Source organism: Lytechinus variegatus, chromosome 1 (genome assembly GCF_018143015.1).
Source record: "Lytechinus variegatus isolate NC3 chromosome 1, Lvar_3.0, whole genome shotgun sequence".
Taxonomy (NCBI): Eukaryota; Metazoa; Echinodermata; class Echinoidea; order Temnopleuroida; family Toxopneustidae; genus Lytechinus; species Lytechinus variegatus.
The window spans coordinates 61961858-61987866 of NC_054740.1; the positions used below are offsets into that span (position 1 = coordinate 61961858).

The window sequence follows — 26009 nt, forward strand, 5'->3', positions numbered from 1 at the left end:
AATAACATTGATAACAACAACAATAACAATACAAAGATGGCACTACACGTACAGAGTGTAAAATTCTACAACTGCTTACGAAGGGGAGCGCAAATCGCAATTCAAAAGTGGGTGCTTCTCATATTAACATGATTAACAGGAGAATAAAAACAGATAACATATTGACAACTGGGCGTACGTTGTGGCGTGCGCCTGTAATCCAAGCTAAGTTGGGAACTTTAAATTGATGCAGAGGTTCGAGCCTTGTCACGTCTTTCGGATGGTGACGTTAAAGGTCGGTTCAATACGTAAATAATCATATCTGATTGATAAAACTCAAATACACACACACACACACACACAAGAAGGGGACCACCCCTTTCCTGGATCCGCACTTGATAGTGATCTCGGAAACTAGAACCAATCATGGTATGTGTATATATGATCATCTGACCTTGTTTCAAAATATACAGTCTTTAACGCAGGATATGTTTTGTGCAAAATCATATCCTTTATGTGAACACATTTCCATTTTCGCAGAGGATTTTACATCCAATCTGAACTGAATTTTGCTGAACGACAGCATTGCCATATATATATGATACTGCAGACATGAAATCTAATTAACAAGCATTTACAATCAACATGATCAATAGGCTATATGAATGAAAAACTGCTTGTATATAAGGTTCCGTTATCTAAAATCTGAAGGGAAGGCCGTATGTGGCAACAAAATTCGAAACATCATTTTAGAAGGGGGATTCGAATCCACCATCTCCTGTTCATAATACAGGTTCTCTCCTAGCTAAGCCAGCATAACATGTTTCATTTCAAAAACAAGTCTCTCAAATCTCTGGTTTATCAAATTGTCATTCAGATGTTGCATATTATACATGTAGTGGACAATGTTTCTTTAAAGTCATTGAGTCAATAACTGTTTCCTTACTCTTAACATATTTACTAAAACTATAACAGATGTGTCTTTGGCCTAAAACTTCAAGTTAATTTCATAAGCCAGCTTCTGTCTCCATTTTTTTTTCGCAAAATCAACGAAAATCAGTCTGAAATTGCTTTATGTCCCTATTCAATGTTAAGCTTCTTCATTCTTATTTCGCTTATAGTTTACAACCTGCAGTTTTTTTATTATTTTTTCTTAACATGAATCTCTTTGAGCCATGTTTGCAAAAAACTGAAGGCTTTAGATTGATGAAGCTATCGACAGGGCGGCACCAGAATTTTTAACCAAGTGTTGATTAAATGGATTTCCGAGCCCCGAGCTCATGAGCCATGGAGTTGTGAACATTACCCGTGCCTCTCCGGCAGATACTGAATATTGGAGGGGTAAAATTGATGCCTGTATATGCGAGATTCTTATAAAACAGTCTACGAAGCTTTCTTCATCAAACTAAATATTTTTCTGAACAAAGATGACTTATTACTTTTTAATCTACTTATGAAGTTAAGACACTTTAATTGAAAAAAAAACTAGTGGGCCTACACTAATGTCGATAAATTAAAATCCCCAAAATGATATACTCTCTTTTCTGACAAATTGACTTATGCATCTATCCCCTATACACATGATATAACATTATGCTTTTCTACTACAGGAAGTACAGTTTTTTTTTAAAATGAATATCTTAGAATCCAAGTTGTGAATTCATTGTTGTGTGTCTAATACTCTACTATAAAATACCAATGCATACACTCTAAAAAATGAAGTGCTAGTTCAGCTCTTAAAGAGCGTGTATAGTGACTGCACTTTGGAGAGCTGATTTTTCTCGTTCAAATTTGAACTAGACAAATCAGCACTCCGAAGTGCAGTCACTATACACGCTCTTTAAGAGCTGAATTAGCACTTCATTTTTTAGAGTGTAGATTTCAAACCATTTATATCTCCAAAGTGCCTGAGAAATTAAGATATCATTTTCACAATTTCACATGAATGTGGGTAAAGGTCTTGATCAGGTTATGTTATATTGTAATATTTCATGATGAAATATTATTTTGACGTAAAATACGCTACAGGCCTCTTCACCTCACAGGCCACTGGAAAATTATTTTCACAAAAGATGAGCGCAAAGACATCGCTGTCACGCCTTCTACCTACTTGATTAAAACACAGGTGTGTATTAATTAACTGGGGCAGGTGTTGGGCCAATGACTGTATCACACACTTGCACACCCTTCTAAAAATATATATTTTTATATTGGAACCAAACACGAAAGCTTCATGCTTCATTCCACAAAATATGAAATACAGGAGCTATTTTCAGCGCGTCATTGATGTATTGTTTTAGCCATCCAACTGTTAAAGCAGCTGTCCTGTACTGTGAGGGGGGGGGAGACGATATCATGAACAAATATAGGTGTGGTTATTGCAATTTTATGATCTGGGGCAACGATATTGTTTTTTACAATATGTCAAACTCAATAGGCCTTTGGCCAGGTTACATGATGATTGCTCTCTTTCTCACCATTTAACACTGCAATAGCCCGGTTATTAGGAAAGACAAATTAATAACTAAAAGGGATCACAATACGAAATGTAATGAAAAAAAAAAAACTTTTAATTTCAGATTCATACTGATACGTCATTTCATTTGCATTATTCCATCGAATAAGAAAGTGTAAACATGCATACTTATCAAGATTTAATGCCTATATGCAGGCAAATTTACGCAAGTTTAAGTTTCATTATGCCTTTTCTCCATGTATTTTATGCAAATTCTAGCTACTTGCTCTATCATGCATAATACTACTTACGTATATTGATTGTAGGGTTAATGAAACACACAGTGGAAGAACTCATACATGCCTTCAAGAGAGTACTCTCTATTCAGACTATTGAATACTGTACACTCCTCAATAATTATTGTGCTTTTTTCCTATCTTAAATTTTTGTTTATTTCTCTTTAATATCTTGTTACTATTTGGAATAAATAGACCCCTAGCTTCGCCAAGCTCGCTGTAAGCTTTACGAAATCCCATTAAATTTCATGCGCGCGTGCTCCGATTAGTCTAGTACCCGTTAACCAGTTTAATTCTACGTTTCCATGGTAGCGAGTAATCTCTGAGGAGTTAAGTGTGTAAACTCCAGACCCTGCTATTACCATCTTCATAACTTAACAAGGTTAATTACTTGTTAACTCATCATCAAAACCTGAATACAGACTTTTTTCGATTAAACAATAATTGTCTTTAGCACCTTAAACAACGGTTGAAGGTCAAATTTAATGTAGCATATAGAGTGCAAGAATTCCGACTTGCAACTTCAAAGTTTCGAGGGCAAAAATGGAGACAGATATGCACTTCCTGTATAATCTCACAGTTTCAATTATTGGAAGCATTTATATTTTAGCTTTAAAAACACGAATCAAATATGCCACAAAATTTGACAATTCAAACTGCATTATTTCTAAATAAGCATGGTTAATGCATACTTTCAGTAATATGTGAAATGATAAAAAGAATGGGTCCTATATGAACCTGTAATAGTTGGTCCCCAAATAGAAAGGAATGATATTTACGTTAGAGCCATTCTGTTATATTCATAGAAAATTCAGTATAGAGATATTTTTTTAATAAAACATGGCTCAAGCTTTATTTACTTCCATACTCTAACGTTCCTTGTGAAACAATCCCTTTTCGCCTTGCTTTAGTCCTTTGTAGGTTTCAAACTTTGGTCAATCTGTATAATCAGACGCACATTTAGACCATAATGGCAAAATTTCCATAAATCTCTTTATGAAATTGTCACTTGATGAAGACATGTACTACAGACTTGATAACACCATGGATTACATCGTTGGTAATAAGTTAGGAAACTTTCCTTTCTACAAAGTCACAAGAGAACATGCATTATCAAAGATACACAGTTACAAGCATTTTGGGATTAGTAACTGCCTCTTTGACTGGAGACTGAAATGCTTGAAAATTTCTGAAAAAAGAGTAGCTTCTGCACCGACTGATAACCATTCGCACCAATTAGGCATTCAATTCGACTTGCTCAGCTGCCGTTCTACATAGACAAATCTGTCATTATCCAGACTCGAGTCTCGTCTTCGTGCTGAACGTCATGTGCCTCCGCCACTATAGAGCCACAGTCACAAGGAATGAGTGTTCCCCAGACCGACCAAAGTAAACACGTCATTTTCTAGGGCATTCCGTAGGTCGGTCTCGTCAATGTGACTGTCCTATAACAGCCTCGAAGAAACAACGAACTTGAACTGTGATAACCTCGTAATGCATTAAAGCTCAGTCAGAAGATTTTAGGATAAAGGCGAAATATTGTAAATCTTAGGAACAGTGGCGGCGCGAGAGGCATAGAGGTGGGCATTCTCCCCCCCCCCCCCCTCATTGGAACCGTTGCCCCAGAAATGCCCCCAGAAATTTTGACAAATGAAGAACAATTGAAGATAATCTGCCTTCCCCCCCTTCCTCTCTCCCCAACATTTTCATTCGCTCTCCACTCGCCCCCCCCCCCCCCCTCTTTAAAGATCTAGTTGGCTGCTACTGCTAGGATGATATTATTAATATAATATTGTATCCTTACATTTTAACAATGTTATGGTTTTATAATGTAATGTTTTATGTTTTAACGTAAGTCTAAAGTGAAATACATAGGATGTCCCTTTTACTGCATCAAAAACCTAATGCTTCTTTCCCGTCTTTTAAAGAATAATGTCTACAGTGTAGACCTATTTCTTACATATTCATTATCCGTAATAAAAACAATAATCTATAAACATTCACAGAAAATTGAAGTGAAATAAAAACATGATGAAATGGTCATTGTCAGGTCTTTTTGCAGTCTTTTGGAGATGTATGAGATGTGTGGGGCTTCGGGGATATACTACAACTTTCAAATGTATATCATGAGAAAGGGGAAAAGGGAAAATTGCACATCCAAAACAAAACGGCAACGCAAACATTTTGGCAGTGAATTTTCTTTGCTCTTATAGCTACCAACCATTTCAAAACTAACCACATCCAAAACTGGGGAAATGTATAATCGAATTATAGCTGAGCCTGAAATGGAACATGATCTTCAAGTATAGTTTTGATATGAAAAATATGAATGATCTTTACCCTTACGCTTACAACCAATGAACACACACCCGCATACGCCCTCGCACGCAGCCCCCCCCCCCCCTTCGCCCACACACACATATACACAACAAAAAAAGTAAGTCCCCCTAAATCAAATTGCTGTAACTTTTGAACCGAATTAGTTTGAGATATGATATTTCATAGGTGGTTTTCTGCACTCATTAAGCAAACCCTGAGGAAAAATGAAATCGATCGGTTGAGTCATGCATGAGTAATTAAAGATTGAATTAAAAATGACCATTTTTAAAAGTCACAAGAGTCGTTTTTCAGTTTGTTCAAATACAAAGTTGGGCAAAAGTTGTTTTCAGGTGAATTTTATTGTGTTATGCTGTTTTACTATCCATCATTCAACCACTTCAGACCAGATTTTGAAATGGTATGTTCATGGTTGAGTGAACACAATGTATTGCAGGGGCTGCGGAAGCGGGGGGGGGGGGGCTTCAGCCCCAACTTTTTTCCAAAAGCATGTACAAAAATGTAAAAACGACCACACGATTTTGATTTTTTGCATGATCAGCCCCCCCCCCTCACTTTTGGCCCAGTCTCCCCCCCACTTTGAAAACTGTTCAGCGGCCCCTGAATTGTGACGTATCATCATAGGGGTTTATGGTAGTATCCTCTACAACTTGTTAAATCATGTTAAAATTTGAAAATGTTGGTTGCTTCCCCGATTATAGGCCCCTTCCCCCAGTCAGACTGCAGGTCCCCAAAAAGTGGCTTCTTTCATCCAAGTGATATTCATGACTTGAGTTGTTTTGCATATTTAATGAGCTTGATGCGGACCAAAACACCTCTTTTCATTCGATCATTGCTGCTCTAATTGTGTATCGAATTTCATGAATTTGGTACCATTGTAAAGAAGAAGAATCATTATTTTAGGTCATGTGTTTAGATTTATTCAAAGATTTTGTAATAAAGGTTAAAATTTTGACCCAAAATATGCTACAAATTAAATATTTTCACCTGACAAAAGCTGCTATTTTCACACTTTATTTATGTTTGAGCCCAAATGATTTTTATATCATGATAAAGGTGAATATGTATGCTTTGAAATGATATAGGTTTCAAAATAAGAATTGGTTTAATCGGGTCAAGATCACACTTTTCATTTGCCAAGTACATAAAGCAGTTTGAAAACAAGAATACTGCACTCTGATTGGTCAAAGAGACCACCCAGTGGCAAATTCCAACGGTTCAGCGCCTGGGTTCATGGGAAGGTCACACTTCCCATGTGGTAATCTCCTCAAATACCCCGCGCCTGTTGTTCTGTGAATCTTATCCAGCCAATCAGCTCAGGACTCTGGATTTCATGCAAGTACAAAATTTCAGAAATCTCGTCTTGTACCTTGGTGGGAAAAGTGTGATCTTGACCCGATTAAAAGGTGCCGCATATCAAGAGTGGCATTGTGAGAAAGTACAGAAGTTCAGCTTTATGGTGATATATATATCATTGAGGCTCAAAATAAAAAGTTTTGCACAATTTGCAAGAGAAAACAGAGGAAGAAAATTCAGTTTTGAGGCACACTTTCAGGCCAGAAATTTACTTATTTAACAATCTATTGTTTACAAAATAAATGACCAATATGAAAGAGTAACTTTTACTCTATCTGATGGTGCAATAATATTTCATTTAACTTGAGGTTAAAACAGGTAAATTCTTAGAGAAAGAAAATCTCATGAATCACGAGATTTTGCAAGGAGGAGGATTCAGCCACGAGATGATTTGGATGAATCTGGCCTTTTCGCTCATTAGCATAGGGACCTGCGGTCTGACTGCCCCTATTTTAAAATTCTGGATCTACCACTGATTTGTCCATACATTCAACTGATCCTGAGAAATTGTTAGGAAAAGTATACATTTATGCAGTATAAAGAGTATTAATTCCTAAGTTTTCGATTGTGCTCGCTCAACCATGAAAATGTTTAAAATTCGGAAAGTATTTGGTGATAGAAATGATGGATGATAAAAACAACAGCAATTAAAGTCACATTTGAAACCGAATTTGACCCCCAATAATCACTATATTATCCTTTAAAATGCGTCTGTGATATTGAAAATACCAATTTTCCCACTTTGATGCGTGCTCACTCATCCATAAATAAACGAATCGATTTCATTTTTGCACAGAATTTTGCCCATAGGTTGATAAACATTACTGCCAAACGACATTGCTAAAGACAGCCTTGAAAAAAAGTTCCACCATATTGAATAAGGGGTTACTTATTCGTAAACATATGCACCCATAATGTACACAAGTCTATGAGAGAGGAAGTCCAAATTTTGAAATGAGGGTTTGTTTCATGGACGGTTTTTGTTACTTTTGCCAACAGTTATTTCATGAAACTTCGCACATTGCTTCAGTGTAACACTATCCAAAAGGTGCGCACACCAAAATAAACATTCGATGCAGCACAGAGTGGGGCCAAGGCCTTGAACTTTCTTCTCATTTGCATAATTTTCGAGTATTGTGTGCTCACTGATGCGTTAAACATCGGGATTTTCACAAAAATTAAATCAAATGAACTATGCAAGGAGGTTTGTGACAGATATCCATAGTTACAAATTGCATTTTTTCCAATAACGTAAAAAAGAGCTAATCACATTCCACATGTTCATTCAAGCGTGAATGTTTAGTTAAACGCCTTTGAATCATTGAAGCATGTTAATTGATCATGAACACAACGAAAAAGTTCAGAAAAGATCATTTTCAGTTACCAAAATGAAACAATACTTGCCTATGATATTTGAAAATCGTATTTTTTGTTTTCAATAAATGTTCATTGAACCGTGAAACGATGAATACTGTTGAAGAAACTCTTCCCCAAAATAACTGTCATCATATTCAATCATTTTATTGATAGAAACCTGTAAAATATCCAATTATAGCAAATTCGGACTGGTGTTTATTCAACCGTGAAATTTAGCCAAAAAAGTTGTATCGTCTTTTAGAAAGTACCTTTTATAAGCCTTCTGACTATTTTTCATGATGAGAATGTGGAATTAGTTCCAATAAAATGGAATGAAAGTCATGATATTTTGCTTGTGACTTTTGAAAAGTGACATTTTTGCCTTCTGACGGTGCTCACTGAAGCATGACGTAAAATACGTCCATAACATTTACTCAGAGGGTAGCTTATATAATTACCTACACGCTCATGTAAAAATATATTAAAAACTCGAATAGGTTTGGAAATTATTGATGTTTGTTTAAGGGGGGACTTACTTTTTTTGTTGTGTATATATTCAAAACGCTTCAGTGATTTATTTCAAAGGCCATACTTAAAAATAATGAGAGGCCCTAAAAAATCGTTTTTCCAATTTGGAGATAAGAAAAGCTTTAAACCAGTGTTGAAATACTCGATATGTCTATTTTTGTTCGATATAGCGAGGGAAATTTAGGTACTTCCTTCATTTGCATTAAGTAAGTTGCTATTTACTTGTTTGCAATTTTATTTTACAGTGCTTGTAAATTGCCTATTTTTATTAATATAAATTAATTATCTCATCCGTCAGATATATTAGATTTAGGATAACAAATTAATTATCCAATAATTTTGCTAATGAAATCATTGAGAGCGTTCATAAGGCCTCTTTTTTATGGCAATTTATCAAGACAATGATATATCGTCGTCATTCAAAGTCAAATAGGGTAAATTATCAATTAAAAATTGGCCATAATTTGCCAAAATTTGTATCTATTTTCGTCAACGTGAAAGGTGAGTGTTGGCAGATAAATTAGCTCGTGATGAAGTTGTGATTATATGCAATGCCAACTTTTCCTTCGAAAATTTAATTTAGATTCAAAGAAACTGTAGTAGAATGAATTTTGTATAGATATGTTCAAATAAAACAATTTGATAAATGAATAAACAAAGGCATGTAAGTGATAAACTAACAAACAATTAACAAACATCGATAAGTAGTTAAATTGACAAGTTAATGAATGAATTAAATGAGTGAATAAATAGAAAATGGATTAACCTTTTTTATTTACTAAATTGATTTAGTAAATCAAAGGTACATGTATAAAACAGTTTAAGTAGCATTACTTTTAGTTTTATTCTAGAATTGAATGAACATGCACAGTTCTAAAAAAAAATCGTTCATTTCATGTTTAGCATCAATGTTTAAAAAACAAAAATGTTTCATATGGATTGACAAAAATTCATCATAGTGTAATTATGTCTGAGTAAATAAAGGGAAATTAAATTTGGTGTGAGAATAGAACTTTAATTTTATCAATTTTTTAAATTCAATTTCCGATCAGACGATCAGATATCAAACGATGTCGATGTTAAAAGTATTTTTTAAATACAAACTGATAAACATGCAAATCATTTCAGACCTATCAGACTCATTGAATCCTTACAGACTTGATAAATCATAAAACATATACTCTGAATTATTTTGTGATTATATGTTCATCTCTTTCATCTTCTGTTGTAACGATAAACAATGACAATTGACCTTATTGTTTATTTAACCACAGAGTAGATTTTCAATCTGATTGCTTCGTAGGTTTCCCTCACAAGAATTTCCTCATTAACGGGGGCAATAAGTGACGATCTCCATTCTCCTTTATGTTTTTATTTGTTTTTACTTTCTAAAATCTTGATTTCATGCCCATGAGTGAGATAATGGCTCATCAACAGAGCTAAATATAAATCGATTTTTTTTCCGTTTGACCTGGTTGTGTCACTTAAAAATCGAGTCTGGTGGGCATTAGCATCATCGGTTGCAAATGTTTTCACACTAACTACATCGAGCAATGTCCGAGATTGGTTTTCTAATAATGGGGCCGTCATCATCAAGGGCTTTAGATCCCAAAATCAGTGACAGGGAAATCTACCTTCATAATCAAGTTGGCAAAATCCATGAGCGGTGCCTGGAAGGTGACGGGATTGATTGATTTTATTCGTCAAGAATATCACAGGATATTACAATGAAATTGAGGAATACCTTGAAAGGATAGCCCATGAAAGCCGAAAGGATTATTTCCACTGGGGTCCTATAATAAGTATAACACATTAACATATTGTAACAAAAAGTATAAACTACGACAAGTACTGGAATATGGTAAAAAAAAATGAAATAGAATACATACATACATATCCATCAGTCAAATAATTTGCAGACATCTGAAGCAAACAATAATCTTCCTAATATGTGAAACAAGATTATATTTTAACCTACCCTTATGTATACATTATATACAATACTAGAAACCAACTGTATAAAATGTGTTATTTTTACTGGTAATGTTGTTCTCAAGCAGCTTCCAGTTTTAGGTGATTCTTTAATGCACTCTTAAATTGACAAAAAAAATTCACGGCTTTCACTTAATCAGGAAGAGTATTCTAAGATTGGATGCCATTAAAATGAAAAGTGTTCCCAATATGTCCGTCACGCTTTGGTTATACGAAATTAAAATTACTATTTCGAATATCGTACCTATGGATATTTTATACACGGGTGAAATTATTTGCTATATAATGATGTAATTTATCCGAATAGAATATTTTATGCACGTGGTGTAATATTAATTGTTGTGATATGTGATCTACATGAAGAAATCCTGCCTTTTCAAGTTCATTATATCCGACATGTGCTCTTGGTCCTAAAACATTTATGTATCTTACAATTTTATTTTGAATTATTCTTAGTTTTTTCTTATCCGTAGCACCCAGACTCCCGTACCAAGCCGCATTGGCATAGTCGAATAAACATTGTATTAAAGCAAAGCATAAAATACGTCTAGACTTCAAGTTCAAACAGGTTTGATATCTATACAAAAATTTCAAGCGTGAATTTGTCTTTTTGGCGATTGAGTCTACCAAACCCGTCCATGATAGGTTACTTGTTGAATTAATTCCCAAATATCTTACTGAATCTTTTCCGTCAATTACCTGATTATTGAAATCGTGTGTATATCTTAACTTTCGTTTCGTACAAAATAAAATGCTTTCCGTTTTCCCAACGTGTAAACTAAGCTTGTTGTCACACATCCATTCGATGCAATTTGCCAAGTCTGCACTAAGTTTTTTATCAATTGTCTTGGGATTTGTATCTGAATATAGCAAGACACTATCATCAGCATATAAAATTAATTCAAATTCGTTAATACAAGTACACATATCATTGATGTAAAGATAAAAAAAGAATGGGGCCTAAAATGCTTCCTTGAGGGACTCCGCATTTAATAGGCAGTGAATCAGAAAGAACCGTCTGCATGGTAACTACCTGATGACGGTTAAATAAATATGATCTAAACCATGTCACACATGAGTCTAAACCCATCACTTCTAATTTCTTTTAAACTATGTTAGGATTTACAGTATCAATGGCTTTTTGTGAGTCTAGGAGAACCATTCCAACCATGTGCCCATGTGAAATTTCATTCCTGATAAAATCTGTTAAATGAATTAAACAAGTTTCAGTGGAATATCCGTTACGAAAGCCGGACTGAAATGTATATATTAGCTTGGTTTCTTGGAAGTATTTCTCCACTTGAGCATGAACAGATTTTCCCCAGATTTTCGACACTACACTTAATACACTTATAGGCCTATAATTACTAACGTCAGTTTTATCTTTCTTTTTATGTAGCGGGGTAACTTTTGCGAATTTCATATCATCAGGAAAGGTAGAAGTCATAAGAGATAAATTAATAACATAATTCAAAGGTTTGTACAAATTTCTTGCCCCATCTTTTAAAAATCTTGCAGGTATCATATCTAGACCAGTACGTTTTGATATTTTCAACCTATTTAGTTCATCTAAAACAATTTTTTTCTGTAACAGGGGAAAAATGAAAACTACCTTTTGAAATACCCTTTTCTTCATAAAACTTTTGAAATTTGGTCCGTTTCTGCATGATTTTTTTTTGTATTTACTGATAATTTACAAACTAGCTTGTCAGCCACAGTCGTAAAATAACGATTAAACTCATTTGCAATTTTAGCCTTATCGTGACTTGAATCACCTTGCACATTAATAACCGTTTTTTATCAGATTTCCCTTTACTTTTTAGACCTAAACCTTTCATATTCATCCACAATTTTCTAGAATCATGTTTTTTTTCTTCGATTTGTTCTTGAAAGTATTCGTTTTTGGCACTTCTTACCTTCCTTTGAACTAAATTCCTTAAAACTTTATATTTCCTTTCAAGGTCTAAATTGCCAATATTCCTTTTCATATTTTTGTAAGGTACATTTCTCTCTTTAATTAAAACAATAATTACATGTTTTTTTTTTGTAATTCATGTTTTATTGATCCTTTTCATAAAAATATACATAACAAAACATTCATGGTATAATGGATCACATATTACATGGTTCATCCATTTTTCAGTTGATAAAGGAAATACATGTCATATGATTATGATTATTATGTGATATGATATCATTATTATGTTTGTTTGGCCTTTATTGATTATTTGCATGTGTGCTTTTGTGACGATATCTTCCAAGTTATAATATCACCAAATATGATAGTAACGCCTCATAAATGCAATCCTTCAGATGTGATTTTGTTTCATACTTTTTTAAAAATTTCCTATCATATCATGAATTGGGATACGCTTTAAGGCGGTCTATATAGATCTGCAATTTGTGATTGATATTTTTGAATGAAACAAATAAAATGCATGATAATGATAATCATGAAATCGCTAAGCAGTTATTGAATTTCAATCAAAATTTGAATTTGACGGTTCTTACTCCGTTTATTCGAGGCGTGTATACAGTGCGTATCAAAAAAAAAGTTTACACTTAGGAAAAATCCTGTAAAATTATACATTTGTAATATCTTGAAGATTTTTCCCACATTTTAATATTGGTACAGATCCATTTAAGCAAATGACGATATAACTGTCAAAAAATATTTCCGCTTGAGTGGGCACCTCTTACTTTTGAAAAGTTAGTGAAAAATGATTTGCGCAGAACTTTGAAATAGTTATGCGAATAAAAGTAGACCTTAATCATGAAGTTTAGCTGCTAAAATTTATTTTTTTAAACCTGTTTCCTTGCCCAAAACACTTTGAAGAGTGCATTGCACCCCACTCCCCCACACACCGAGGCAATCGTGACGATATTTGCTTTACACTGAGCTGTGATTTACATGAAATTGCTTAGGCTTGATTTTCATTTCGCTTATCATTGTCAAGCTTGGGAAAAGTGTGGAGAAACAACACATGAAAATGAAATGTAAACCCACTTAAAATGATAAAAACTTAGTGAAAAAAATGCTGGAGATGTCTGATACAATCTTTTGTTCATATTCAGTTATGTCCTCAGATCCAGCTGGCACAAAAAGGGTAAAGGTTGTGCTTACTAAATGTTGAAATTTCAATTTGGGTGGCAAATTTGTTACAAAATGCTTGACTGTATCCGTTTTATTTCAATTGACTTAAGTGCAAAGTAAATGTATGAGAAATGTTTCGCAGGGTAAGTTTTATTTTGCCCTTCCCCTTGACACATCGTGAAAATGAGCATTTCTGCGCAAACATATTTCTAAGAGCTTTACAAAAATGGACAGTGCTCACTCAAGTGTAACATTCTGTCAAAACTTTTACTTTAATTGGATAGATGAGACCCAAAATCAAGATTATATGTGAAAAAATTAACCACAAGTTGTATATTTTTTAATTCCCAGGGCTTTTTCAAAGTGTAAACTTTTTTGATACGCACTGTAGAGCAAAGTTAACTCTCCCACAAACTAATGCCTACTCGACAATAAGCTTGCATGTATACTTAATCATCAAAATTTGGCAAATAATCATGTTCATATTCTCCATGCCTCTGAAGAAATGCCCTTGAAAGAGGCTGTGCATTTCCCATGATGAATTAAATTGTAAGTACTGTATTGATAAACAAGCGACATGACACATAGATCCTGAGGGGGTATCAGTATGTTATTTATGTGACGATTCGTCATATTTGTCGACTTTGCTTGATGAGTAAAAGTCAATTCTTAAGTACATTTCTTCCTTTGAGTTGCATCTTTGAATAAATTCACTCACAAGTTGCATATTTTCTGCATGAGATCGTTTTAAACAAAACTAATAATTTGAATTTGATAAATTGATTGAATTTCAGTATTTTGGCAATCTCTATGCTGAAATCGCTTTCGATTTTTGTTTGATATTCTTATGTGATTTTTCTTTTATTTAATCATTTGTTCATTCATTCATTTATTCATTCTTTTTGTATTTATTAATTCCCTGATTTATTTATCTATCTATTTATAATAATAATAATATAGGGTATTTATATTGCGCACATATCCACCTTGTTAGATACTCAAGGCACTCCTATATATTACCCGGCTAAGCTTGGCGTTCATAGCGCACACAGCTTTTTAAGGAAATACTTCCTACCGGTACCCATTTACCTCACCTGGGTTGAGTGCAGCTCATTGTGGATCAGTTTCTTGCCGAAGGAAATTACGCCATGGCTGAGATTCGAACCCACGACCCTCTGTTTCAAAGTCCGAAGACTAATGCACTGGGCCACAACGCTCCACATTATTTATCTAAATTCACGTATCGTTTCCTCCCCTAAAACACATTTTTCATATTTACTTAGAGCAATCATTTGGTTTGGTCGTTTTGTGATTTGGTGTTTGATACGGAAAAAGGGTTAACCCGCCTGTAACTCGCTTGGCTGAAAAGAGTGCTCCATTTTGAATGGCGGAAATTTGTTCAATGCCTGCTCAAAAAAGAAAGCAGAGTCGGTGCGGATAAGTACAGAATGCCACCCACGCCCTTTCAAATTACTACACTCTACAACTCTAAATTGACTAGAAACCTAATCTTCTGGCATCTAATAGAATATCCAGTGATAATTCATAGTTGTTTGTCAAAATGAAAATACATTGTCTTAAAAAAGTGATATCTTCATTTCGACAAGAATCTCATAATGAATGTTATTAAGTAAAGATAAAGCATTGTTTTAGAGCTTACCTTTTATGTAAAGTTGTCACCTGCATGGATCATGTGTGAGGCCATTCATTATCAACACATTCCTACCTACAAATGTTTTTTTTTTAGAGAGCAGTGGACTTATCTTTCACATTACATATCATATAGTAACAGAGATGCCAAGTTCAAAGACCAGCTATGCGTGAGATTTTCTGTGAATCTGAGTGAGATCACAAACATTATGTACAAAGTATAAGGGGATAGGCTGTGAGAGTTGCGTGATACAGAGATATGAGGGGATGAACAAGAGTCCAAAATGCTTGAGTCTCACGCATAATGCGTGAGACTTGGTAGCTCTGTAGTAAATTAATCTGCACCCTATCTTGTTAATACATACTCGCTTAAAAGAAGTGTAGTATAAGAAATGGAATGAAAACTAAATAGGAAACTTGTGCTAACATATGTTAAACATATATCTCTTTAGCGCTGCGAAAGCATTTAGATGTCATCATTTGACTTTCCGTCTTATTTGCTGTAACTCCATTTTCTTTTGGTCATAAATTTTTAAGGATTTTGAACAGAGTACTTTACTGCACATGCTGAAAGTTCATTTCATGTATCACGTTGCTTCGGTGATCGGGGCTAGATAGTATGGTGTACGGAAAGTTTCTAGTGATCAAGAAAGGAAGTCTGTCTTCGGCAAGGAGAGAGAAAAATGTTGACTTGTCATTTCTCGTTGGTGAAAACCATTCGACTTCCCAGGGTATCAGATAATTACCTGTGGAAAACACGTGCATCTTAGTAGGAAAAACAGATCTTTATGTACCCCTTTTTTAGAGCTCTGCCAGCTTTTTCTCATCTAGCTTCCACAGTACGAGCTCTCCCATACTCGACCCTCGTGTATACGAGTTAGTGAAGTAGATTCCCAATGCTATTCTAAAATATTTCGACTTATTCAAAGAACTCGGCAGCAGCCGTTATTCAAGTTCAAATTAAATTACCAAACCAATATGAAAATTATAAATCAATTAAAAGGCATATATATAGGCCTATATAGCCAAATGGTTAGGACCAGAAGAGGAGTCGAAACTCGTTTTTCAAAAATTGCACTTTACATTAAATACATAACGGAATAATTACAAATACAATTTTTTATAAAGAAATAGAAACAAGTAAAAGATCATAAAATACGTACATATTCAAGAAGCAATTACGCATGCAGGGACCCATACAAACATACCGCACACAAACACCCTCACACACGCAACCGACGCACACCTCCTCACACACTCAGAACAAGATCCTATATTTCATTGAGTAGTTTGTTTTAAGTTTTTTTAATCTACTGTAGATAGTGTAGCACTTTCCTGGATTGAATTATGTTATTTATTCCAATATTTGATACAATTGGAGGAAAGAGAGATTGCAAATTACTGCATTAATTAACCAACACAACTTTGAGAAGCTAGGAGCGGAAATTTTACTCATATTGTTAGCAATATAATAATTGCCGCACTCCTGGCTTTTAATGAACGTCGTCATGACATTTTGTTACTTTCAACAATTCCATAATCCATGCATATGGAATCTTAAGATATATGTAAGGAAGATGTGTCTATTTTGTTTATAGAAAGACCTGTCTTAAAAATGATACTCGACTGTATCAGTGTGTTATAAAGTTAAAGGGATAGTATTCAATTCATCACATTAATTCCTATACATGACCAATGCCATTTTTCCTGAATTGAATGGTGAAAAGACAAAATGGCAATATCTGGACAGAGATTTAATCCCTGTCATGCCTGTTGTATCTGCAAAAGTGGTATGATATTTTACGAAAGGGTAGTTAGATCCTTCATTTTTAATCGAATAGATACTCGGTCACCAAGTGACAAATTTACCAATATGTCCGCGTCTGCTAGAAAGAATTTTATAATTTTACCAAATTCCTATTTCAGACATACCGGTACTTTCACTCTTACCAAAAATATTTATTGACTTCAATCTTTCCTTGCATGTACACACTTCAGAGGTCTCATTCTGACATTCTCGACTTATATCTCCACTATGCAGGTTTTCCAGCTAACATCGGTGGGACATGCACGCCAGAACAGACTTGCAGTGGCCAATGTCCGTGGACAGAAGGAAATAGCGGGCGCCCTCCACTCTGTTTCTGTGACCAAGATTGTCCATTCTTCAACGATTGCTGCAAAGACCACACCCAGTGCAGTCGCTACAGGACTCACGTTAGTGCTATCCACTCACAAACACCCTCAATAACAAGCACAAATGCTACATACAGCTGCGTCAGGGTGCGGAACTTCGTCGACAAAAAGGAGTGGCAGATCATCAGTGCCGGAAGGCCAGTCGAAAAGCTGCAATATGGATATTACATTATTGCATCTTGTCCTACAAAGATGTCTTCAGACATTGATAGGAACTATCGCAAGATGTGTGAAGATGAAACCCGCGACGTCATATTAAATACACCTGTATACGACCATCAGGGACTCACATATAAGAATATGTTTTGCGCTCTCTGTAATGGCTTGAGCATACAGAATATTAAATCCTGGAACGTTGAGTTTTCCAAATGCAATTCATCATTTAACAGTACTGGGTTATGGACAGTAAACTCCGAAATAGGGACTTCGGGTACGTTTACAAAGTGGGTGTCACTTGCAACAAAATACTGCGATGTAACTGTGACTGAACCAGCCAAAGCGAAACCCCTCCGCCGGTGCTTTCCAAATCTTGTTTCTAATTGTCCGAGTAGTTTCTTTGACCAGCGGATTAGGACTTTGTGTCGGAGATACCAGTCCGTAATAGCAGCAAATGGAATCTACTACAGGAACAAGTACTGCGCTCAGTGTAACCTAGGCGTCGAAGTGCGATGCAACATTGTGCGGTATGACCCACCTCAAATCAGATTTTACTCACTGAGGATAGTAGCGGACTTCTCAAAGGGTGACTATTACGTTATAAATCACGAGGGAGAAAGATCGCTGGGATTCCCACCTTGTCCCAATCAGGATCAAATCTTTGACATCTTTCTTGAGAAATGTCGTGTAGTCAATTGCGCAAAGGGATATCTTACCCCATTTGGTGACTGTATCAAGATTCCTTCGACGATTCCAACATCATGTGGACCATTCAGGAATACAAAGAGTGTTCGTATCGAAACTCAGATATCCAACAAGTTTGATTTCAGATCTAACGAGTGCTCTGATATGATAGACTGGTGGTTGACATGTGTTTCAGAAGTTCAGAGAGTGCACTTATCCTTCACTTTGAATGATCTTGTTGGGGAATGTTCCGTTGACAATATTTACAAGATAGCTAATATGTCAATCACTACCACGAACAGCAGCGACCCAAGGGTGTCGACATCGTTATTGGGTCTTATCAATACCTTCAAATCTCAACTGGAAATCCAGTCATTACCATGCCAAACCTTAAACGTAGATTTCCAACAAGGGTGCTTGTCTCTTCATCGTGACCTCATCGGGGCGGGAAAATGTCGAGACGTCACCATGAACTCTTCCCGATCAGTAGAATTCAATGTCACTGAAAACCAGACGAGTGTTCCAACGAATCTTAACGTTAACTACCAGGCAAAGATTCTTCAGAATCTTATATATGTAACGAGTTTCACGGAAACAGGTACCCAGGTACATACGAGGCAAAGAGTTATGGCATGCAACCGTTTAGCGTTGGATCATGTGCCTTGTCCAGTAGACTCGGCCCCTTATAGTGACTTCATAGTAGTTCCTGTAAAAAACGGCCGGGAACGACTTAAATACCTGCCGACGGAGAAAATCATCAAAGCTAATCAATATGAGATTACAGCAAATGGAACAGTCTTGGTGTGCCACGGTGTCCTGGGGAATACTTCGGCGTCCATATCCGAAGAAAGGATACCTATCTTCAGTTTTTCTTCTGCAGAGATCCTTGTTAGTTGCTTCGGATTAGGGCTTTCCTTGATAAGCATGCTCATTACTTTCACAACCTACTTAGTGTTTCCCTCCATGCGGAACCTTCCTGGTAAGACCGTTATGTCTCTCATTGTTGCTCTTTTCGTAGGTCAAGGGTTGTTCCTCTTCGGTGTTGGTGAGACACAGAACGATACAATCTGTACCGTGATAGCCATCATTCTGCACTACGCTTGGCTCAGTGCCTTCACCTGGACCAATGTTCTTGCTTTTCACCTGTCACAGAGCCTAGGAACAAGAGCAGGCTCCATGAGGAAGCGTTTCGTGATGGGCTCCAAGATCTACAAGACATTCCTTTTGTACTGCGCCTATGGCTGGGGAGCACCTCTCGTTGTTGTTCTAGTTAGTGTCGCGGTTGATTTCTGGAGCAATGCAGATTTCCAGTACGGGACCGTAGCGAGCTGTTGGATTACTGGAGGTCTCGCGAACCTTTTAGCCTTCGGGGTACCCGTTGGCTTGACGTTGCTGGTCAACGTTGCTATGTTCACTAACATTGTAAGTGGGTTCCTCTCAAGAAGAACGCCGAGAAGTGGTCTGGAAGACGAGAGAAGGAGAAGGAGAAAAACGAGAAGAGATACGATGGTCTCATTCAAGGTCCGTGATCAGAATGTTTATCATAACGTTGTAGCTATATCTTTTGTAGTTACATTTTCTGAATGTGACGGGTTGGTAATATCAAGCTCTCTCTTTCAGGTCTGAATTTAAAATATAAAAGGGAGAAAGAATTCGTATAACCCCAGTTTTTTGAAATACAGGATATTCCTAAATGGGCAAGATAATGATGTCAGTACGTTGGTCTGAGACGAAGATGCCAATATCTTTTGTAAAATCGTTATCCATGATTATAAATTACCTTTATTCTAGCCTCGTGTTAACATTTCATCCAAAAAATAATCGTCATTTGGACTGCTTTGATCGGTTAATACCAAACTCCTTTATTGTGTAGTTATTGCTTGTGTTATATTTGACGCCGAGTTTCTCATTTTAATTTTACAATGAAAAATCGTAAATGTACAGGATGTTTCCCTATTAGTAACATACGACACAATGATTTATCAAACCAATCGTATTTATGCAGTGATATGTCACGTAGAATTACAAGTTAAATGTACAACAAAGTAAAATATAATCTTTGTAAAATAACATCTTTGTAAAAATACCAACGGACTATTGTGTTTTTACGTTGATTGCAGTGCATCTATCATATAAACAGTGTTCGATAATTACTGTTTTTATACGCTTTATTTTAACAGTGTACATTTGTCAATGCTCTGTATTCTGTGTCCTCAGATCGCCTTATTAATGGGGTTCACTTGGCTATTCGCCTACATCGCCGCTTGGGCAGCTATAACGGTTCTCTGGTATGTCTTCATCTTGTTAAATAGCCTTCAAGGTGTCTACATCCTAACCGCATTCACCTGTAATAGAGGCACATGTAAACTCTGGAGCACAAAAGTGAACAGGTAATTCAAATTAGTAGGTGATTATACTATAAAGAGCATAATCGGCTTCATGCCAAAATTGGACTTATCCATTGATTTTGGAGTGCCTTATTGGTTTGGGAAAAAGCCGACGTTATTTTATAACGCTGTCATTGTCCCGGGTCATTGTATGGCCTTTTTGGAAATAAAACAATATCCCACGAAGGATTTCGAGATACACCCTTATGAATCATTACCATGACGTATACCAGACAGGCATTCTTTCACCTTTGGTCAAAAGACTTATCTGGCGGCGCTATTGCATCTTTAAGAATGAGATGATGACAGCTCACGATAAAGATACAAAAAATCGACATAAAGGCAAACTTAACATTTTTTAAAATAAGATTGAGACTTGAATTTTCAATTCAATCGAAATAATCTTTTTACCCTTTTCTTTCTTTCCCACTGTTTGTGCGTATGTTTTGTGGTTCTTTCCCTCTATTTCTTTACTCTCCGTTCAGTCTTAAACTCAGATAGATAACTTTTGAGTGCGTACGTTCAAAATTATGGTAGCAATCTGTATTTGTATTTTTCTCTCCCCTTCGTCATGTCATCTTCTTCTTTGACCAACTACCATCCGTCGCCATCCTACCCCCTTCCCATTCCAGATTCCGTGAGAGATGTTCCAAGATGGTGACACGTACTACCAACAATTCGAGTGGGCATCACCGGTGCATACGGGAAGATGGGAGTCGCGATGAACTCAGCGGTGACATCTGCCAGGGCGAAGAAGCTATGGAAGAGTGCAAGTTAAAATTGAAATGCAATGAAGATGCAGAACCTGACGCAGACATTGATGGAGCTCCTGAATTATCAATCACACCAGTGTGATCAATGACTTGGCCTTTCGGGTTTCATCGGTCGTCAGCCTTGCAGTTGGACAGTATAGGACTGCACCGTGAAAAAGATCAAAAGTACTGTTTCCAAAGAGAAGCGATGATACGGTATAGAATGAGCACTTCCATTGACGAGTGGATACCATGCGCGACCATGGGGTCTCGAAAAGCACCCTAAACAAGTTTTTTCCATACTCTAAAAATGCACACGTTCACAAGTATTGGCGTGTGAATCCCTACCCTACGCTTAACAAGTATTGGAAACAAAACGATATCCTTGGCAAGTATTCCCTGAATTGAACCCCTAAACAATGTCACAGACGTCGGTTTTACCTTCACATATATCATTGGGTTAAGTACGGCCCCACCTCACACACATCGCGCAAATCGGACTCATAATAAAACACGTAGTGTTGACTGTTGGGGCAGAAATTAAGTACATCCTATATAAAAAAAATTTGGTCTTTTTACAGCACACCCTCGCAAATTTGATAGATACCCGTTTTTCATTATTTTAGTGTTTTGACGTCCTTACTACGTTACGTACGTAAGTGCCCTATCGTGAAAAAGACATCCGCTTTACGTTTTTTTTTTTTTGGTGGCGCATGGTATCCATTCGTCAATGTAAGAGCCCCCCCCCCCCCCCCCCGATGAGGCCACAGCTAGATGGAAGGTGATCGAAGTTATGTGAGCCGCCAATCGCTAAGAACCGTAAGACACTATTATTTACCGGTGATCTTCTTCTACGTAGTATTAGAAACCATAATTGTCATTATGATATCTCCAAGTTATTTTTGAAAGGATCAATGTGAATCCGGAAGTGATCAATAAGGAACCGGTTTGCAGTGGTAATATACAAGTAGACAATTAGGTACATATTGGTTGACGTTGAACGTGACAGTGATGATGATAATAATGATGATGATTGTGATGAAGTTGATGACAAATTGATGATTATGAAATGTAGACCAGAATGATCGTGAATGATCTTACATCCCCCCAAAAGTACACACACAGCCATCGATGCAGGGTCAATTGTAATGTTCTGCGGAAAACTTCGATTAAAGAAATTGAATGTTGCCAAATAATGTCATCATCAAGAACAACGAGAACAAGAACAAGAAGTTGTTTAGATATCTTTACACTGTTTCAATCAGAACAGAAATGTGAATTGGAGATGACTGCATTTCAACGTCCATATAAAATGGAGTAGAGTTTTCTTTACCTTGTACTAGAAAAATATCACCTGAATACTGTATTCATATGTAACTACAGTAACATGGTTTCAATAGATATTTGAATCCAAACAAATAAGTTCACTAGAAAATTGTTAGTATCATGAGACACGATGTTTTAATAATTTAAAAGGTTTACTAATATTGTTTAGCTAAGAAGTGGTGAGGTGCTATAGATTAATGATTTTGATCATTACCGTGATAGTAATTTTTCTGAGAGAGTCCTCAAACATTGTGTAGCAATGAACTATTGTTTTCTAATACCTCTCATTTCAAATACTGCAAAAGCCGGGGCAAAAGCATATTGAATGGATTGAAAGAATCAACATATCATGGGCCAAACTTCTACGTGCTTGATCGACCTTATTGTTCAATCCAATTAAAGGCTACGTACCCATAAAATTAGGAATAAAAATATGATGGCACAAAAAATGTATACCGGTATATGAATATCTTTAATATGAATATCTTTGATGTATTGTTTATTATAGGTTTCCTGATGAGAACCGACAAATGTTGACTCGTGCTTACTTTTTTTTAATATGCGAAACAAATAAATGAATTAATGTACTATATTTTTAGGATATAGTGTCGGGGCTTGTGTCATCACATCGCGTCCGTTCGGGCAATCACTTTACCCGACTTTTCGAGGAAAGGGCCCCCTAAATTCTCATAAGGTCGGGGCCAATTTTTTACCCGCACCTGGCTAAGAAATTTTACAAACATCGGCCGGAAAATTTGATCGGAATATTCGTATATTGACTGAAAATTTTTAACAGCGTCGGGTAAACTGGCTCCGACCTTGCGAGAATTTAGGGGGTCCCTTTCTCGAATGGTCAGGTTACCTAATTGCCCGACCGGACGCGACAACCTGATGCGATGACGCAAGCAGTCAGCGTGATATGCATATACATCCTCATATTACCCCCCCCCCCAAAAAAAAGGTTATACCTTGAATGAATGGTAACCCCCTTTGGAACGACAATGACCATGGTTACTACTACTTCTACTACTACTACTACTGCTGCTGCTACTACTACTACTGCTACTACTACTACTACTACTTCTACTGCTACTTCTATATACTACTACTGCTTCTACTACTACTACTTCTATTTCTACTACTACTGCTGCTACTACTACTACTACTACTTCTACTATTACTACTGCTGCTGCTGCTGCTACTACTACTACTACTACTGCTGCTGCTACTACTACTACTACAACTACTACTATACTACTACTACTATTACTACTACTAATACTACTACTATACCACTACTACTACTACTACTACTACTAATGACGATAATAATAATAATGATGATAACAACAACAACAGCAACAATAATAATAATGACAATGATAATGCATTTAAATCTTATTTAGCCATGCATGTAATAGCTACTTTAGCTCTCATGAACGCTCTTGGCCCTGTTTAACACCGACATGGAAATATTGACTTTAGCAGATGAAATAAAAAAAACATAGTTTGAAAATAAGACAAATACATTCAGAGACATAGAAAAGTGCTTATGTTTTAACACAAACGATTCATAATGGCCCGAATTCACAAAGGTGGACTCAACAAAATCCGTGGATTTTGCAGAATCCACCTTTGTGAATTCGGGCCATTATGTTTCAAAGTATTCTTGTCAATTCATTTGATGACACCAGAATTCAAAGTTTATGTGTAAAAGTTTCGTTTTGGCTCAACATGCCAGTACAGCAGTAAAATAATTGTAGTACAAATGTCGAGTTTGCCTTGAAGAAATATTCGTATCCCATTTTTACAACAAAATTGTTTAGTATTTTAAGTAGTGTTTATTCCAGCATATGCACATAACATGGTTGTATATATTTATAAAGGATTGTCGTGTAAATATGGATGATACAGTGCAAAGAGATTGATTTCGTGATTGATATGAACTTCATTTTCATGTAAATGTGTGATTTATTGAACTGCTCGTACCAAAGGAAATTAATAAATCCCACCAACTCGAAAGAATACATTGTTTCTGTATCATTTTGACCTAAAGTTCCTGTTCTCGTATTTGTTTTTTATATTCCTCAATTCTTTCAAACATAGTAATAAATATTTTTTCATTTTTTTTTCATTTTTGATATATTTTTGATATATTTATATACTTTAATACTTGCAGATTTATTTTTACACTTACTTTCTTCTCTTAGTATATGTTTATTGCTCTATCATACTTACTTATGTCTTTGGCACATTATCAGTTGCTGCCTTCTCTTTCCCTTTTTTCCCCACTCTTATGCCTTTCTTTGTTGTTTGACCCACCTCTCACTAATTCTCTTGTTATTCATATCTTCCTCATACCCTCTATCACTGTTTTGTTCCAGATCCTGTTTGATGTTGCCTGCCTCATTATCTTAATCCCTCTTGGCTTGAGGTCTTTCTTTGGCCTTACTCACCCTAACTTCCCTTTGTGTCTGCCTACTCCTTTTCTTTCATACCCTTCATTAACCTGATTGGTCATCTCTTCTCACTAATGCCCCTTTTGTCTCCTTGTTCCAGTGTTGCTGTTGTATGTCTGTGGTCTATATTATGGTTGTTCCACCTTATATGTTTGTCATTTTGCCTCCGAAGAAGATTCTGCTAGGATCGAAAGCTTAGGCCCCTTTTGACTCTCTTAAACATAGTAATCACTTAGAATTATAAACTGACGAATTATTTCATTTACGCATCAGGATACAAGTAAAATCAAAAGAACAAAGATTTTATAATGCTTTTATTTATAATGTATATGAATAATAGACTTGTAATCATTTAATTGACTATAAACTGGCCCTCTCCAACTTTCACTGAAAGAAAGATCAAGATGATATTATTAAAACAATAAAAAAAAGAAAGACAGACATATTCACACATCCCAAAACCCTTCATGTTCTAGAGGGGTGCCTCTATAACATTGTCTAGCTACGATGATGTCTTTTCTGTATTCATATCCCAAACTAGATATACTTGCAAAATTGTCAAATATTATTTCCAAACGATTCCTTCCATTGCTATTGAACGATACGCCCCCCCCCTCCCACACACAACTTCATTACATGATGGAATCATAATTTATTTATGTACGAAATAAAATAAAAGGCAATGAATGAAGCACGGTTGCGAGAGAGAGGGGGGGGGAGGGAGATAAAAATATGGAGAAAAGGGAAGATAAAGAGATGAAGGTCGGTTTGGAGGAAGAAGAGTTGCAAGAAAGAAAGACGGGCCTATACGGAGGAAAAAAGACATAGAAATAAAGAAGGAACAAGAGAGGAGAGAGAGAGAAAATAAAGAGAAAGGAAGATACGTTAGGAGTGTTGGTGTGTGTATTATGTGTTGGGGAGTTGGAGAATTAGATGGAAGGGCACGCTGAAATAAATGTACACAAAAAGCCTCTCCTAATATTAAGAGTGATGCAATTCAAACATTTTT

At 36.0% G+C, this 26009-nt stretch overlaps 1 protein-coding gene across 1 annotated transcript in view; it reads left to right on the forward strand.

Moving 5' to 3' along the window:
* LOC121431384 (adhesion G-protein coupled receptor G6-like) overlaps positions 1–21318 on the forward strand; it is a 69589-nt gene extending 48271 nt beyond the window's left edge. The window contains exons 2-4 of the mRNA XM_041628940.1: positions 17085–19597; positions 20294–20466; positions 21096–21318. Coding sequence (XP_041484874.1) covers positions 17085–19597; positions 20294–20466; positions 21096–21318 — 2909 coding nt within the window. The remainder of the gene's footprint in view (positions 1–17084; positions 19598–20293; positions 20467–21095) is intronic.
* The last annotated feature ends 4691 nt before the right edge of the window (positions 21319–26009 follow it).